Raw genomic sequence first — 16,461 nt, 5'->3', positions numbered from 1 at the left:
CGCCGATTGTCGGCCGCCGCTCCCTCCCCGCGCGCTCCCTGCGGCCGGTGCCGCCGCGTCCTGCGCCTTTAAGGCAGGGCCGGCCCCACGTCACGCGCGAGGGGAGTGTAAACAGGAAGCGGCCGGCCGGGCGGTGAAGGGGGGTTCGGTGGGGACCGTTCAGCGCCGGTGACTCGAGCCGCCGCCATGAGCCGCGAGCCGCCGGCGGGGGAGGAAGAAGCGTCGGGAGGAGCAGAAGGAGGAGACGGGCGGGCGAGGCCCGCGGAGAGCGGCTGCTACCTGGCGCTGTGCTCGCGGCCCGTGCACTTCGAGAAGGCCAACGCCGTCAACTGCGTCTTCTTCGACGAGGCCAACAAGCAGGTGGGCGCGGCGGCGGCGGCGGCGGCAGCGGGCGCTCCCCGCGGGGGCGGCGGGAGCCCGCGGTACCCGTCCTGACAGGCCGGCCCGCGGGCGCTCCTCGACCCACGGGGTTGTCACAGAATCACAGAGTGTCAGGGATTGGAAGGGACCTCAGAAGATCATCCAGTCCAATCCCCCTGCTGGAGTAGGAACACCTGGATGAGGTTACACAGGAAGGCGTCCAGGCGGGTTTTGAGTATCTCCAGAGAAGGAGACTCCACAACCCCCCTGGGCATCTTGTTCCAGTGTCTGTCACCCTCACTGTGAAGAAGTTTCTTTCTTCACCTCCTGTGTTCCAGTTTGCACCCATTGCCCCTTGTCCTATCGCTGGTTGTCACCGAGAAGAGCCTGGCTCCATCCTCGTGACACTCACCCTTTACATATTTATAAACATTCATGAGGTCGCCCTTCAGTCTTCTCCAAACTAAAGAGACCCAGCTCCCTCAGCCGCCACGTCTGCATCTCGGCCCCCCACCCTCCTCGCTGCCCTCTCCCCCGGGCCGGGTGAGGGCAGAGCGCTGCCCTGTGCCGGTGCCGAGCCCCCGCCGGCCGGGATAAGGGAGCAACTGGGGGCTCCTGGGCACCCTGTCCGGGCTGGAGTGGCGGCTTCGGGCCTGTTGCCTCAGCCCTGTCCCGCTACTGCTCGGCTCACTCTCCGAGCAGAGGGGCCTGGAGGTTCTCATGCCGGGGGCTGGTTTCCTCCCCTTTCCTCGGTTGCTGAGGTGAGGCTGGTTGTTCCCCTTCTGTGGAACTGGCTGTTGTGCGAGGTCATGCTGCTGGTTGCTGGCTCAGAACCCGTCATCTTGCTAGAGATGGTGGCCACTTTTTTTTCTCAAATGCATCAACATAGATTTATTAGGTTGAATTTCACTAGCCTTTGTTTCCACTGCCGTCTTTCTGTAATTCTTCAGAGTCAGCACTCTTTCTTTAGGTTCCAAATGTCCCAACATTACTGACAGACTATGTCACTTCAGTGTGTCACTTCATTTCTCTGATTTTTTCCTTTTTAAATTCTTAAAGTTCAGTATATTCATAAAAATTAATATTTGAAGCTTTACTTGTGGCTCAGACCTGAGTCGATACTTTGCTTTTTGTTTCTTGGCTTTAGTTCTTTTAAGTGTGTTTCACCTTAAATATGTCTGTGGGCTTCTGAGTATTCAACTCAGTATAACTCAGAGATCCACAGTCTCTCATGAGGCTTCTATAGATGTGGATATGTTCTGCTGTCTGATTTCTGTAATCTTTCTGTGATCTCAGCATTCACAGAATTGAAAAATTCAAGCTTTATTACCCATATAAATGTCATGATTTGCCATATGAAGTGTGGACATGATCAGGGGTGTATTTGGAGATGGGCAAGTATTTCTGGGATGTGTTTCATGCTATTGCACTCTGTTCAGAATTAGTGGTGTCCTTTCTCTTTCTAAACCATAATCCTTTACTTAGGTTTTGAGGGCAAGTTGAAATAAGATTACTTAAACATGCCTGTCAGGAGACACTATATCATAGTGTGGATGTGACATAACTACACAGAAACTAGTCATTAAGAGTTCACTTGAAATAAACTTATTTTCAACTAAAGTTGAAATATAATTCTTTGTGGTTTTTTGCTACTCTAAAATTGTTCCATTTCTGGTGTGTCTCTAAACCATTTTTAACTAGTATTTCAATGACAGTTTCCCAGATGAACATCCTTCTGAGAGATCTGTCCTTGCTGTCTTCTCACCTTGCAAAGATTAAGACAGTTTTGCCTTCACTTTCTATCTACATCAATATTAGAAGTAGTTAAACTAAGTATTTGTCATTCTAGTAAGGCTGTGGACTTGTTTGCATTTTATAGTCTTGACACCTGTATTTCTGCACGAGCATGCTGCACCAGTAGCATACCTAATGTAATAAAACAATTTATCTGTTATTCTGAGAGCAGATCTGTGTGTCTAGTGCTTCTGCATGTACAACGAGTACAAATAAGGCATCTGCCTTTCTTTTTCTAAGCCAGTTAAAGTTTGTAAGAGCATAACTTTATTTTAATGTTCCCTTATTCCAGCTCAACAAGCCATGTAGCTCTTGCAGGTTTTATACATATGTGTGTGCAGTTGTGCTAAAGGAATTCTTTAAGTTGTTAGTGCAAGTTGGCTGCAACTTCTCAGGTATAGATAAAACTGCAGATTATTATTAAACTATTCCTACCTAAGAACATGTTCTGACAAGATAATGCTTCTGGATCACTGACTTACGCTGCTTCCCAGTCCATGAGCTGATTTTGTTTTAAACAATGCCCTGATGTCTCAGATGCTTGTGCCAGTACCTGATTAAGAAAATAAGAATCTATTTTTAAAAAAAAAAAAAAAAAAAGGAAAGCTTATACAGACTTTTACTTTTTTAACTTGCCCACTAGTTCAGAATATGCCTACAAGACTGTTGCAGTACCGTTGTAAACCTGTCAACTCCAAAGTCCAATTAAACTTGAAGCTCCAGAGAAAGGAATTGGTTACTTACTGAATCTCATTATGAACTGCCATATCTGTACAAGAACAAAAATGGTGTCTAGTAAAAAAATTAAAGGCGTGGCTTTTAGAAAAGAAAGCATTTTAAGAGGTTATGATTTTTAATAAGCTACATATGTGTTCAATTCACTTTTTTTTTTTTTTTAAATAGGTTTTTGCTGTTCGATCTGGAGGAGCTACAGGAGTTGTTGTTAAAGGTCTGGAGGATAAAAATCCCATTTCCTTCAGGTAAGGCACTGTCATCTTTGTTGTCTTGGTATGGAATTCTGTAGTCTTAAAATTAAGTGGTACTTAATACTGATATACTACAGTTCATGCATAAAACTTACAAGAAGTTGTGATAATATTTTGATTTTTTTCTTAGATAGAATCTCGTAATTAAGATGGCATGCTTTGCCCTCATGAATTTATAATCTTCTGGGGGGGGGAAGTTATTAGGCTGTGGCTTTTTTTTTTTTATTAACAGCAATGCTTTATTAAAACATGCTATGTATGTAGTAGAGTTTGGAGATTCAAACTGGTGATTCCTACAACAGCAATAACTTTTTCAAGGATGCTATTTAGCAAGTTAAACAAAATGAAGTAAACTTAAATGTATAGAGAACTGTAATTTCTGAATTTTATGCCTATGATTCAAGCACAGTGTTTCCTACATTTCTTGCATGATTTCTTGTTTAATCTAAATTGTCTTTTATATCTTCCATTTTTTTTTGTTGAAATATGGGGGTTTTTTTGCAGAATCAGACAACAGTACTTCAAATTAAACTTTGTCTTTAGAAAACTATTTTATATATGTCTCTGTAAAGAGCAATGGCTCTTTGTACTCTGCTGTCCATATATAAGGAAATATTCTTTTGCTCGAAGGTGGATTCAGTCCACATATGGATAAAGCAATTGCAGTTAAAGTGTGTTTACTGTGATCTGTCAGGTATTACACAGGGTCTATCCTGAAAGTTGCTATTTTTATTTGACTTTTTTATTGGACTACCCTTGTCACAAATCCTGAGAGAACACTCAGTGAACTTCAGTAGGTTCCATAATTTTTCTGCCTATCTATTTCTCTCTTTGTCTGGACTTAATAATGCATACTGGAAGTAGTTCTACTTTATTCATGCCAATTGTACTGATGCTTGTTTGGTAAGAATACATTTTTTATTCTTTCAAATGGTGTGAAAATAGCTTTGCTCCTCCTTTGACATCAGAAATTCTTCTAAAGTACGTCTCCTAATGGAGAGGTGAGTGGGCTTGTGTCAATTAGCCGTAGTTCTGGAAGTAAAGGAGCTGATTGCAGGATGTTGGTGAGTGTCACAGAGCTTCAGGCTCACTGAGAACAGAGGTTTGAATAGTCCCAGTCTTCTGATTCCACATCACAGGCCAACAGAGCTGAGCATTTGTAGTAACTTCAGGTGCTAATTTGTGCAGCCTTAGCTATGTTTCTGTAACAGGTGTGTGCAGGACTTCTGAAGAATGAACTGCCTTTATTTTCCAGTCTGAATTTTGAATCCTGTAATTGTCCGGCAACACTAGTGTTATATTCAAAAGCATTTGCATTATGCTTTCACCTCTGTCATTGTCTTTTTGAGGGTGTATTACAGAGTTCTGGAGGAAACTATTTTAGATGATACTTCCGTAACTTCTTTTTTTTCTGTATAGGATGGAAGACAAAGGAGAAGTGAAGTGCATCAAGTTTTCCTTGGGGAACAAGATACTGGCTGTACAGAGAACTTTGAAGAGTGTGGTAAGAAACCTACACCCTGCAGATAAGACAGGGAACTGGAGCTGGAAATCTAGAAATACTGACAGTACCAGAGTAAAAGCCTGAGACAAATGTTCAAGAGGACTGATGGCTAATAACAGCTGTAGTGAAAATTCCACTATCACGCTGAGAGGCTGAACAGGCAGCATTGTTGTCTTGCTAGTGTCATCATTTAAGAAAAATTGGAGGGGAGCCAACTCCTGTAAATAATTCCCTGGCAGGGGTGAAGTGGAATATATTAAGTTTTTCTTCTATATATTTCAACCTAAACAATTTGATAAACTAATATCTATTCTCTTGTGTCTATTTATGTATCTTGTTTGCACTTCATAATTGCTAACATACTCCATGGGCATTTTTGCAGGATTTTTTGAATTTTATTCCAGATAGCCCTCAGCTAGAGTATACACAGGAATGTAAGGTAAGTTAAATGTCCAAAGCTTGTATGCTTAAGTCAAACTCTAATGTTAGTTATGCTGGTGGCCTCTACTCTACAAGAGAACTCATTGAGATACCTTGCGAAACACTAACATGAAGGAAATGAGATATGTAATTACTACTATCTATCTGAATTGAGGTAAACAAACAGGTATTAACAATACCATTAAAAACTTCCTGGTCCAGTCACTTTAATTCTTCCCTAGAAAGGACTGGAAGTGCTGTGGAGGCAACAAAAGTCAAGGTTGTGGAAGGAGAGGAGAGACTGAGTACTAATGATACAAAAACACTGGACCTGTAATGATACGAATGTTAATGTGGAGGTTTTACCCTAATTTCGCTGATCAGTGATAGTAAGATATTACTAGTTTGCAGACTATGTTTGGTATTTTTAAACAACCCTTCTGTTTTTTTGATGATTTTTTTAATGAGAAACAAGTACCATTGTTGTTGTTTGGTACTTTCCAACTAAGATAAATTACATTTTGGGGTAATAGAATGCTAAAGTAAATTGTTAAAAATCTGATTTGCACAGATCCTTTTATTCCTGTAGACTTGAAAGCTGAAGCACTCTCTGCTTTGTTATTCAGGATTGTGTGTTTGAGTAAACCATTCTAGCAAAGCATTAATGGTAGTGTTCTGAGTGAAGTCACTGTAAATACGCCCACTTAGTTCTTGATTTCTGTCCACAGAAGGAACCATCTTTTCATGTCAGGAATGGGTTGAATTGGCAGCATGATTTGGACCAGAAGAACTTGGCTGTATAAATAAAATCTGACTGTGTAATTAACTTGTAAATCTTACACGCTGCCCAAAATCCTACAGTAGTTGTGTTAATACATGGTTTTGTGAGTCTTAACAAAAGTAGCTGATGTATGCTGGGTGGCCAAAAGCGTTAACTCCAGTGTTTGGATAACTGAATTGCCCTTGATCCCACATTCTTCATTTAGTAATATTAGCTTATCTGAGTAGTTAATTTTTTCCAAGTAAAAGAGTGTTTGTTTGTTTGCTTGTTTGTTAAAAGACAAAGAATGCCAATATTTTAGGATTCTGCTGGACAAGCTCTACAGAAATTGTCTTCATCACAGATCAAGGAATTGAATTGTACCAGGTAATACAAATTAGTCCTGTAGAACATGTTTAGAGATTTGAAAATGTAAATTTGTGACAGTATTTTTGAATTCCTTTCTTCTAACTTTCTAATTGAGAAAGTGCACTGCTAAAAAAAAAAAAAAAGAAAGATAAATTCTGCTCTTTTGTTTGTAGATTACGATGATTTTTCTTTGAGAGAAATACATTTTTGGGGCAGAGGGAATTCATTGTTAACACGTTATTTAGCACAGCTAACGAAGGCCCTGTATAAAGGAGTACTGAATTAAGCCTTGATAACTCTAGATTAGTAAATGCTTTTGGCTTGTATGGAAATGAGTATCTAAATCTCATGTGAAATATCACTTAATGCAGAACAAATTGGAATTGGGGAGGATGTGTGCATGCTTAAAATGCAGCAAAGAACTAGTGACATCCTTCTGCAAATTGGCAGCTTGCTCCTGTGTTAGTCTCATTGTCTGAGTTCTTCTGTGTTTGTCTAATTATTTTAGCATATGCATTTAAGAAATCTCGTGAATAAATAGCCCTTTCTGACATTCATGATGAGGGATATTATGAACTTCCTCCAAAGTTGTGCGCTTCCCAATAGTTCTGGTCCTGGAGCTAAGACATGATGTTTCACGTAATTACTCTTACTAGGAACTATTACTAAAGAAAGTAACTGAAAAAGCAACATTTTTTCCCGCTGATTGAGGGGAAAAATACATGTGGCAGGTAAAAGGATCAAATCAAATAAGTATATTTTTGAAGAGAATTATTTAAGCCCTCAAAATGAAGATAATCAACTTAAATGAAGATAATCAATTTATGTGCTATCTTAGTTCTTAAAAGATTAAGGAAGCTGAGGAGTGAAGGCAGCAAAGATCTTGTACTAACTTTTATAAAAACTTGACTAGTTGTGTAAAGCTAGTTGTTTTCTTTGTTATGGACAGAACTTATACCCAGGCCTGGATGAGCGGCAAGGCGCAGCGCCTTTCTGCTCATTAGCATTTGAGGAGAATTCGTTGCACATTTCCTTAGCTACAGTAAATCAGGGACTAAGCTGTAATTGTCAGGTTTCTGATTTTTAATTCTTGCGCTGCAAACGGGCTGATGCTTAACTGTTTCTCACTTAACAGTCCTAGCTACTGTGTAGAACCGTTGATGCTGTGGAATCCTGATGGCACTATAATGCTAATATCCCTTGTTTCCAGGTATTACCAGAGAAACGAAGTTTAAAACTTCTGAAGAATCAGAGTATTAATGTCAACTGGTACATGTATTGTCCAGAGAGCTCTGTTATTCTACTGTCGACCACTGTTCTTGGTAACGTCCTGCAGCCTTTCTATTTCAAGGTAAAGAGATGTGTCCCACACTTGTCATTTTGTGTGCTTCTGTTTTTTTAGGCTGCTTCTTTGTTCAAATATTCTATTGCTTTTCCTGGATTTCTTCCAAGAGGTGCATGTGTTCACATCCTTATACAACAATAAGCAAAACACAAAGCAAGAATATATAACACAGTTCCTAGGTGATGGCTTAAAATTAAGTAATTTGCTCTTTCTTATGTCTTCTTTGGAAAGAGGTGTGTCCAGTTGGACAGTTGATGTTGAGAAAGGAGAAAAAAATTGGTGACACAGTCTTTGACAGCTTAAATATCTTTCAAGAGATTTTTTTTTTTCCCTTAGATATTATTTAATTTTATTATGGGCATTTGCACTCTGTAGTGTGGCAATTCACTTGTGGTTATAACAACCACCTTCCAAATGTGAGTGAATGAATTTGAAAGAAAGAAAAAATGTAGAGCTTAAACAGCTGTTGTCCCAAACATGAGACGGCTTTTTTATAGTATTTATTTCTCATAATGTTCTTCCCTGTGGATAACACTTAAGGTTACTGGGAAATTATGTTCTCTTAGGTGGTGAGGTGGGACTTACTAGACTCTCACAGCTTTATTTTTAAGGACCTGGGTTATACTTCCCCCTCCTTAACATTTTGCGTCAATTTGTAGCTTGAAGCTAAATATTTTTATTTTGTGTTCAGAAAGTAATCTTTAAAGATTTAATGAAAAGGGTACTGTACTAAAATAATCTTTGACAACAGAGCTCTAGCAAAGGGCAGACTTCTGTAGTGTTTACACTTCACACTCAAGAATGAGTTAATGAGAATGGGAAGTGAATTGCAGAAGAAGTTTCGGAAACTCTGAAAACTTGCTTAAATATAAATTCTTTAGGAAAAGAGGAAGAGGAGAGAGGAAACCTTGGGTGGGAGCAGGAATATGCTGAGTGTAATGCAGATTCTGGAGTTAGCAGGAACGAAAGGAGACTGTGACTGACAGGAGGTACTGATATCTTCCCCTTCCCAGTAAGCACTTATTTAAAAGTTGGAGCATATGTTTTGATAAAGGAGGTTAAGAGAACTGCTGTTTGAGACCAACTGTAAATGGGATCTGCATAAAAATTCATCTTGACTTAATTAAAATGGAAATGTTTTTCTAGCTGAAGCTGATGTTATAAAATCAAGATGATAAAGCTACTAAAATTAGAATACTGGAAGGATGTGTTTAGGATCACTGTAGGATAAAAGTGTCAAACCCTTTTTTTCTTTTCAGCTATCACCATCCTTCACCTCATGGGGGTGCTATTGATGCAGCCTTTGGTTAAAGGTTACTTGAGACCTTTCAAGCCTTAACAATGAATTTCTTTGCATTTTTTTCTGTTTAACAGAGTGGAACAATGTCAAAACTATCAAAATTTGAAATTGAGTTACCGGCAGCACCCAAATCCTCCAAGCTCAGCCTTTCTGAAAGAGACATTGCTGTGGCTACAATGTATGTATCTAACCGGTCAAGCCTTTCATGGAGCAGTGTGACAGTTTTGGGGATACTGAGAAAAGACAAGAACATTACCATGGTTGTGCTTGTTTCTTGTGTTAGCAGTACTACTGCTTTAAAGTGTTCCAGTTACTGCCTTGAACAAAACATCTCAACAACTCTCTTGGGGCAAGGTGGGGAGGGGAGGCTGACTGAGAAGTCTCACATGAAATTGTTCTTGATTAGTACAGAAATTTTGAGAATGCTTCAGTTTTGAACTGAAGCGTTGGTAAAGCTCTTAGATGCCTAACTTGCATGAGTAGGCATTGTGATTTATCAAGTGCTGTTTTAGTCTTTCACTTTTAATTAATTGATCACTTAGGTAATTCCACATCTGTTCTTTTAGGATTGAATGTATGGCTCTAACAGACTGGTAGAGCTCTTACTTGAAACTAATGCTTTAATCCTGTTGTCTCATTAGATATGGGCAGCTTTATGTTCTCTATTTGAGGCATCACTCAAGGACGTCCAATAGTACAGGAGCAGAAGTGGTCCTCTATCACTTACCAAGGTAAGAGCAAAATGAAGATTAGTGGCAATTCACATGTGTGTAAGAGACATCTGCTTTTCTAGTTTAAACAGGCTTACTGACCTGTTCTTCTCATCTCTGTTTCCATAGAGAGGGGTCTTGTAGGAAGACACATATTTTAAAGCTGAACAGAACTGGAAAGTTTGCACTGAATGTTGTGGATAACTTGGTGGTAGTCCATCATCAGGACACTGAGGTGTGGTTTATTTATATTATGTTGTATTTTAACTTCTAAAAGTTAGGGCAGATTTTAATAATGATGGCTGTTAGCTTTAGAAAGTATTTTTGCATGTGCTTAGCTTTTCCAAAAGCCAGAGTATTTGCAGGAATAAACCCATGAAGGTGTAAGAGATACAGACTTATCCTTTTAGCTTGTTGGGCTAACATTTTAGCAGGGTTTTTGCCACTGCCTGTTTTTTCTTGTTACTTTCCTATGATACTCTGATGCTGCACTGTATAGACTTTTAAGACATTATATTAAGAGGTAGAATTAAATTGGATACCAAGTTATTGAAGGCCCTGTTCTGCAAGAACTTCTATGAATACAAGTGATCTTATGCATGTAGTAGCACAGGTAAAACTTGCTAGTTTGTAGTCTCAATAGCAAAGCCTGATTAGTGGTAAGGCTCAAATGGTATTTTGCTCTTAACTTGTGGAAAGGCTTTGGCTTCTTGGATTTTGTCTTGGACAACTTCAAGAACCAGAGCACATTATCTCATTTGGGTGGTTAGTTCATGTTTCAGCTATAATGTATGTTAATTCTACACTTGAACATTTAATCCAGAGCACTTATTCTCCAGCATTTTGGTCAGGCTATAGACATGACTGTGTAAATACAGAAAACAAAATCAGATCAAATAGGGTAATAATTGAATAATTGAAGTAATGTTTCATTAGCGTTGGAAGTGAAACTAATTTCAGTTGTGCAAGGATAAGAATGTTGTCCATACTTGGAATAGTAGAGTGAAAAGTAGTCTGAATACATGTAAATGTGTGGTAATTCACATTTGTGAATCCTAATTTCCTCTTCTCAATTGCAGACTTCAGTTATATTTGATATCAAGCTAAAAGGAGAATTTGATGGATCTACTACAATCCATCAGTTTGTACTTCCACCTCGATCAATACAACCCTATCAAATACCTGTAGCAGGTAAAACTACTATATAATATATTCTAACACTGTTATCATCTAAATATAACAGTTGGCATACAAGAGTGTGCTTCAATTTTTAGGGTGCTGGTTACTAACATTTCTATTAGACATACTTAGGAGAGGGTGAGAAAGAAGGTAATAAGGTATTGAGTGTAAATTTGTGTTCCAAACTTGCACCTACTACAGAAAAGTAAGAGTTGCTGTTTAATATGCATACTTCCCCTAGTACTTTGCTTTTACACTTCAAAGTTGTTTGGTTGGTTTGTGGTATGTGTGGTGTTATGTTTTGTTATTTTTTTCCCCAGCTATAAAAGCACTCCATGCTTTTCTGGCTTAAATCGTGGCTACATAGCCATTCCTAAATAACATAAAGAGGCTGAAAGATATTCTAAGCTCGAATCAAGTTTAGAAGCAGTTTAGAAGCAACTCTCAGATCAATATTAGGACTTTACCACTTAGATTCTTCATGGGTTGTCTTTCTGTTTTCATGTCCTAGAAGTGTAGCAGATAATTACCCTCAAGCTGGAAGGAGCTAGAAATAGTCTGAGCGTAGTTCCAGTAACATATGGCAAAGCCGTGTGGTTCTGTTTACAGAAGATAAAGATGCTTCTATAGGAACAATTGCACTATAAAACCTCTCTAACACCTGAATTGTGAAGTCACTAATAGCAAGTATATCTAATAAATCTGCAGGTGGAGGTTTGTATAAAACAAAGAAAGTACAAACCAGTCTTGCTCTTTTTTTAAAACTAATGTGATTACATATAAATACAGCACATTGAATCTATGCAGAATTATAGTACTAGAAATGGAATACTTCTGCATGCATGGTTTAGCTTAGCTGAAAAACAAGAGTCAGGTGTTGAAGAATTTGTTTGTCTTCCCAGTGTCAGATTTTCTCCGTAGATTATCTGTCTCCACAAATGGATGTATCTTTTCTGCCTGTGTGCTTTAACATGACTGTTAGACATTACAATCTATACTTGCCTTTTCAGTGTAAGATTGTAGTTTGTATTTTGTTCATGTAGGAGAGCTGCAAGACTAGTACTGTTCTTCACATGATGTTAATTTTTCTGCAGGTCCAGCCTCTGTGACAAGTCCATCTCCTGTTCCATGTAAACTCTGTATCCTTTCAATACTTCAGAAGTGTAAGACTCTTGCTAAAGCCTCATTCTATGTACCAAGCATAGAAGCAGCTGGCATTTCTTACCTTGACCCATTAAGTCCAGCTTTAGCTGATTACGCTTATTTACTTTGAGACAAAAGAGCATGCTTCCCAAAAGACTGTAATGCTTTCATCAAGCTGGAAATCTAGTATAATGCAATACCACATTTCTTGGTCATTTGAGATGCACATAGGAAAGGACTGAAGAGGTACACCATGGAATTGAAGTTATATTTCCAAGAATATGGTTAAAGACCTTTTACAAGAAAAGGTGACAGTAAATTTAAGTGACACTAATGGGATCTGCTTCAGTACAGTAATGAGAATATAGTAACAGTTTAGAATCAATGTTAACTATGGATATTAGAACTTTAACATTTAGATTCTTCTTCTTGGATTGTCTTTCAACCTGATATAATCATCAGTGCAAGTGAAGGTAAGTGGCAAGCTGCTTGACTCCACGATGCAGCCTTTTTTACTTAATGAAGCAGAAAATTTAAAGGTTCACAGCTTGCAGAAGTTCTGCTGAGCAAGTTTACTTATGCTGAGTAAACTCTATATAAGCCATTTCTAAACAAGTTCTCTAAGAGGCAATATACCAAATAATTCAGTAAGCTAAGGCAAGTCTATTCCCTAACAATACTTAGTGTCAAAAGGGGGCTAGTTTCTACCCACAGTGCACAAAGCAGCTTAAAAATCAATGACTAAGCAGATGTACCTAGTAAGATGACTACTCTCAGTAGTGATAACTGAGTATGACCATATTTTTACTATGACTTTTCTGGGGTAATGCTGCTCTAAAACATAGATGAAGGCAAATAAATCATAATAGAGATGTAAAATGAAAAAGTTGGATGCCTAGGCTATACTGTGTAAGGAAATTCACTTCTGTTTTATTCCTTCAAATCAAGGTTACCTCTGGAGTCTTCAAGTGAAACTTGAACCTGTAGTTAACCTCTTGCTAGATAAAGGAAAACTAATGGATTTCCTTCTCCAAAGGAAAGAATGCAAAATGGTTATCCTATCTGTATGTTCTCAAAGTAAGTTCACATGTTTTATCTGTATCTTGAAAGTACAACACTGCTTTTTCATAAGTTAGCTGGGCTGTTCTTAGATTTGAGATCACCTCTGAAACCACCTTGGTCCTGTAAGATGTCATTTACCTAGACTACCCTCAGTCACCATTCTTAAAGGAATTATGTAACCACATGAAAGAATTAAATCCCTTCTCCCCCACTCCTTTAGTTAAGTAAATCTGACCTGACTGAAAGTGTTTATTTAGAATAAAGCTTAAAGGTCACCTTTTGAAAAAGGCAACATTAAGCTCCTGGTTATTTTTTCTTTTTATCTTTTCAGTGCTTAGTGAGCCAGAAAGGGGATCACTGTCTGTGATTGCAACTGTTTTTGACAAACTGAATCATGAATATAAGAAGTACCTGGAAGCTGAGCAAAGCTATACAATGGTAAACCATGTTAGATACAGCAGCTTACAAAGATAGGCCAATGCTATTTGCATTTCAGGTTGCATCACAGTGAAGGCAAAATATCTGCTCTTCCCTGTTTAGAGAATTCAGGCCTAACCCAAGGTCCTGTATGCCTCAGGCTCCCAGCAGAAGGTCCACTATACAAGGTACACCAAGACCCTCCCTCAGTGCTCTGCTGTGGCAGATGCTGCATAGCTCATCTCCAGCATGACAAGTAACATACTGCAGTGCTTGAAAGCAGGAAGAGGGTAGAAGCTTAAAGAGCAACTTGGAACCCATAACTATCAAAATAATTTCCAAACCACTGATTTCATGGCACACTGTACCACTGCACAATAGATGAAGCCCTTAATTCTGCTAAAACACATAGTGCAGCCACATGCTAAAAATCCTTCTAAAGCAGCATGCCTGTGTCAGCATAGTAAGATTGATTCATCTCCTGGCTTTAAGACTTAGAATAGGAGCTTCATTTTATATAACTTGTAAAAGCAGTTTTAATGTGAAAGCCCACACTGAATAGAATGCATCTAGTATTACCTGACCACAGATGTGAATTTGCTCAGTAACAAAATATGTTTATAATTATGTTCCCCAGGGAAAAAACAGTCAGACTAAAACTGTACTACACCACTAGTTTTCTTTTAAAAAGGCTTTCTTCTTCTAGGTGGTAGAAGCAGGCCTCAGTAGAAGTAATCCACTCCTGAAACGTCCAGTCCGCACTCAAGCAGTCATTGACCAGTCTGACATGTACACACATGTTTTATCTGTATTTACAGAGAAGAAGGTAAGTTAAGTGCTAGCAAACTTGACTACTTAAAATAGCCTGGGGAAGGGTTTATTATCAGGATTAGGGTATTTTGATGTCCATTCTTAAGGGGTTGTCATTAACAGGGGAAGCTGTGCAAGTTCCACCTAACACTTGTTTCTTGTCCAGGAAGCACCTCATAAGTTCACTATAGCAGTCTTGATGGAGTACATTCGCTCTCTTAACCAGTTCCAGATTGCAGTTCAGGTAAAGCACTTGCATACATGAAATACAAAGTACATCACCTCCATGAAATTACACAGTTTCAAACCAGTCTCAGTCATGTGTTTAAGTCCTATACAACACTACCTTCTAGACTGTAAAGACTGGTGTTGAGACCTACCTTTGATGGTCTTCTTCCTGCATTCACAGCACTACTTGTATGAGCTGGTCATCAAAACCCTTGTTCAACACAACTTGTTCTACATGCTCCATCAGTTTCTGCAGTATCATGTGCTCAGTGACTCCAAGCCTTTGGTATGTAAGACAAGGTGCTTCAATAAGCTAGTGATGGAGGTGGGAAGTCTTCAGAAGTTCAAGGTTATTTCTTACTTTTGCCCTAGGCTTGTCTGTTACTGTCCCTGGAAAGCATTTACCCTCCTGCACATCAGCTCTCTCTGGACATGCTAAAAGTAAGCATTTCAGACTATAGTAACTCCATGTCGCATGTGGGTTAGACTTGCCAAACAGCTTACCTGACCAAGCTTGAAGGGACTAACTGGCATCTTAATAATTTGTTAGAAGTCTTACAGCTGTGATTGACTTCACAGAGACTTTCTACAGCAAATGATGAAATAGTGGAAGTTCTGTTGTCCAAACACCAAGTTTTGGCTGCCTTGAGATTCATCAGGGGCATTGGAGGACACGACAGCATTTCAGCCCGCAAATTCCTTGATGCAGCAAAACAGGCAGAAGATGACATGCTTTTCTATACGATATTCAGATTCTTTGAACAAAGAAATCAACGGTTACGAGGAAACCCTAGTTTCACACCAGGTAAGCAACAAGCAGACCAAGATACACATAGTGCAAGCAGAATTGAGACTTGTAATACAGAAGTGAAACAAGATAAAACCCTTGGTGCATTTTAGTCTTAGTTTAGGCTTAGTTTTAGGCATAGTTCCAAATTTGTCTTACTTCTTTGTATACTGCACCCAGGAGTAAAGAGACTAAGCCAAAGAAGAACTTGCAGAATAAGCTAACCTGTTTGGCTTGCAGTTGCTTGCACTGCTTAGTTTAGCAAAGCCATTATCTCTAATTAGTGCTGTCTCCTAAAGCCAGGAACTGGATCAAGAAACCTTTTAGTTCAGCTGTCTTTCCACAGATTATAAAAATTCAAGGCCTGTTTTACACTACAGTTCCTTTCATTCTAAAAGAAAAAATAATAAATAAATTGAACTGCTTGTACCAACAGCATGTTCTTAATCACCAGATAGCCTATAGGCACAGAATGCCACTCCAACATCTCACATCTTGACAGTAAAGAACTCTCATGGATATAAATCCACTGGTTAGATACAGGAACTATATCAGACATCTGTTCCATTACAAGAACACTTGTCAAAGGACTAGAGACACTTCAGTATTCCCTTGCTTTAAAATTGTTCAACTCCTTTACTCAAAAGCATTAAGTAATTAGTACTTTAAACTGAGGTTAGCGAAACTGCAGTGTTGCTTCTCAGTTTGAGTTTTAAAGTTAACATAACTTATTTTGCACCCTCCCCTTTAGGTGAGCACTGTGAAGAACATGTCACTTTCTTCAAACAAGTTTTTGGAGAAGAAGCTCTTATGAAGCCCACAACATTCTGAAAGACACTTCCACTGAAATGTATAAACTTAATTTATTGCATTTAAGTAGATTTTTGAACTACAAAATTGCTATTTTATAATAAAGTATATACAAGACATTTTGGCAAAGAGTACTAAAAATATTACAACTTGTGTTGGCTTCCCCCTAAAAATAGAGACAAAAATTGCATTGACTTGCATTTAAAATGAGTGTCAGTGGTTTAGCAGTCCGTTCTCCTACACATCACCTCAGTTTCATTGACAAAAAAAAGCTATTCAACTTGCAATACAGCTGGTTTAGGTTTCTAGAAAAAAAATGCAACCTCTTGAAAACAGAAGTGTTTCAGTAAACTTGTTAACACATCTAAGTTTTAGTAATACTGTTATGTGAGCCACACCTAGCATTTCCTGAGTTTAAAGCTACGTCCAAAGCTGCAGCTGGTATCTTCTAGTTGAATCTGTGCAGGAGTCAAGTCA

General features: G+C 38.8%; 1 protein-coding gene across 1 annotated transcript; it reads left to right on the top strand.

The window, feature by feature from the left end:
- Positions 1-2: 2 nt before the first annotated feature.
- On the top strand, positions 3-16,061 carry RMC1 (regulator of MON1-CCZ1). The gene is made up of 20 exons (XM_080364335.1): positions 3-360; positions 3,058-3,134; positions 4,560-4,644; positions 5,027-5,083; positions 6,125-6,211; positions 7,404-7,544; positions 8,913-9,016; positions 9,480-9,569; positions 9,678-9,783; positions 10,628-10,739; positions 11,822-11,866; positions 12,290-12,343; positions 12,819-12,947; positions 13,264-13,370; positions 14,056-14,175; positions 14,326-14,403; positions 14,569-14,673; positions 14,760-14,828; positions 14,967-15,192; positions 15,926-16,061. The coding sequence occupies exons 1-20, from the start codon at positions 187-189 to the stop codon at positions 16,003-16,005; spliced, it is 2,046 nt and encodes a 681-aa protein (XP_080220461.1). The 5' UTR covers positions 3-186; the 3' UTR covers positions 16,006-16,061.
- Positions 16,062-16,461: the final 400 nt, after the last annotated feature.

This window comes from Nesoenas mayeri (genome assembly GCF_963082525.1).
Source record: "Nesoenas mayeri genome assembly, chromosome: 2".
In the NCBI taxonomy this organism is placed as follows: domain Eukaryota; kingdom Metazoa; phylum Chordata; class Aves; order Columbiformes; family Columbidae; genus Nesoenas; species Nesoenas mayeri.
Note: the sequence above shows the minus strand (reverse complement) of the source record. Positions and strands in the feature narration are given on the sequence as shown.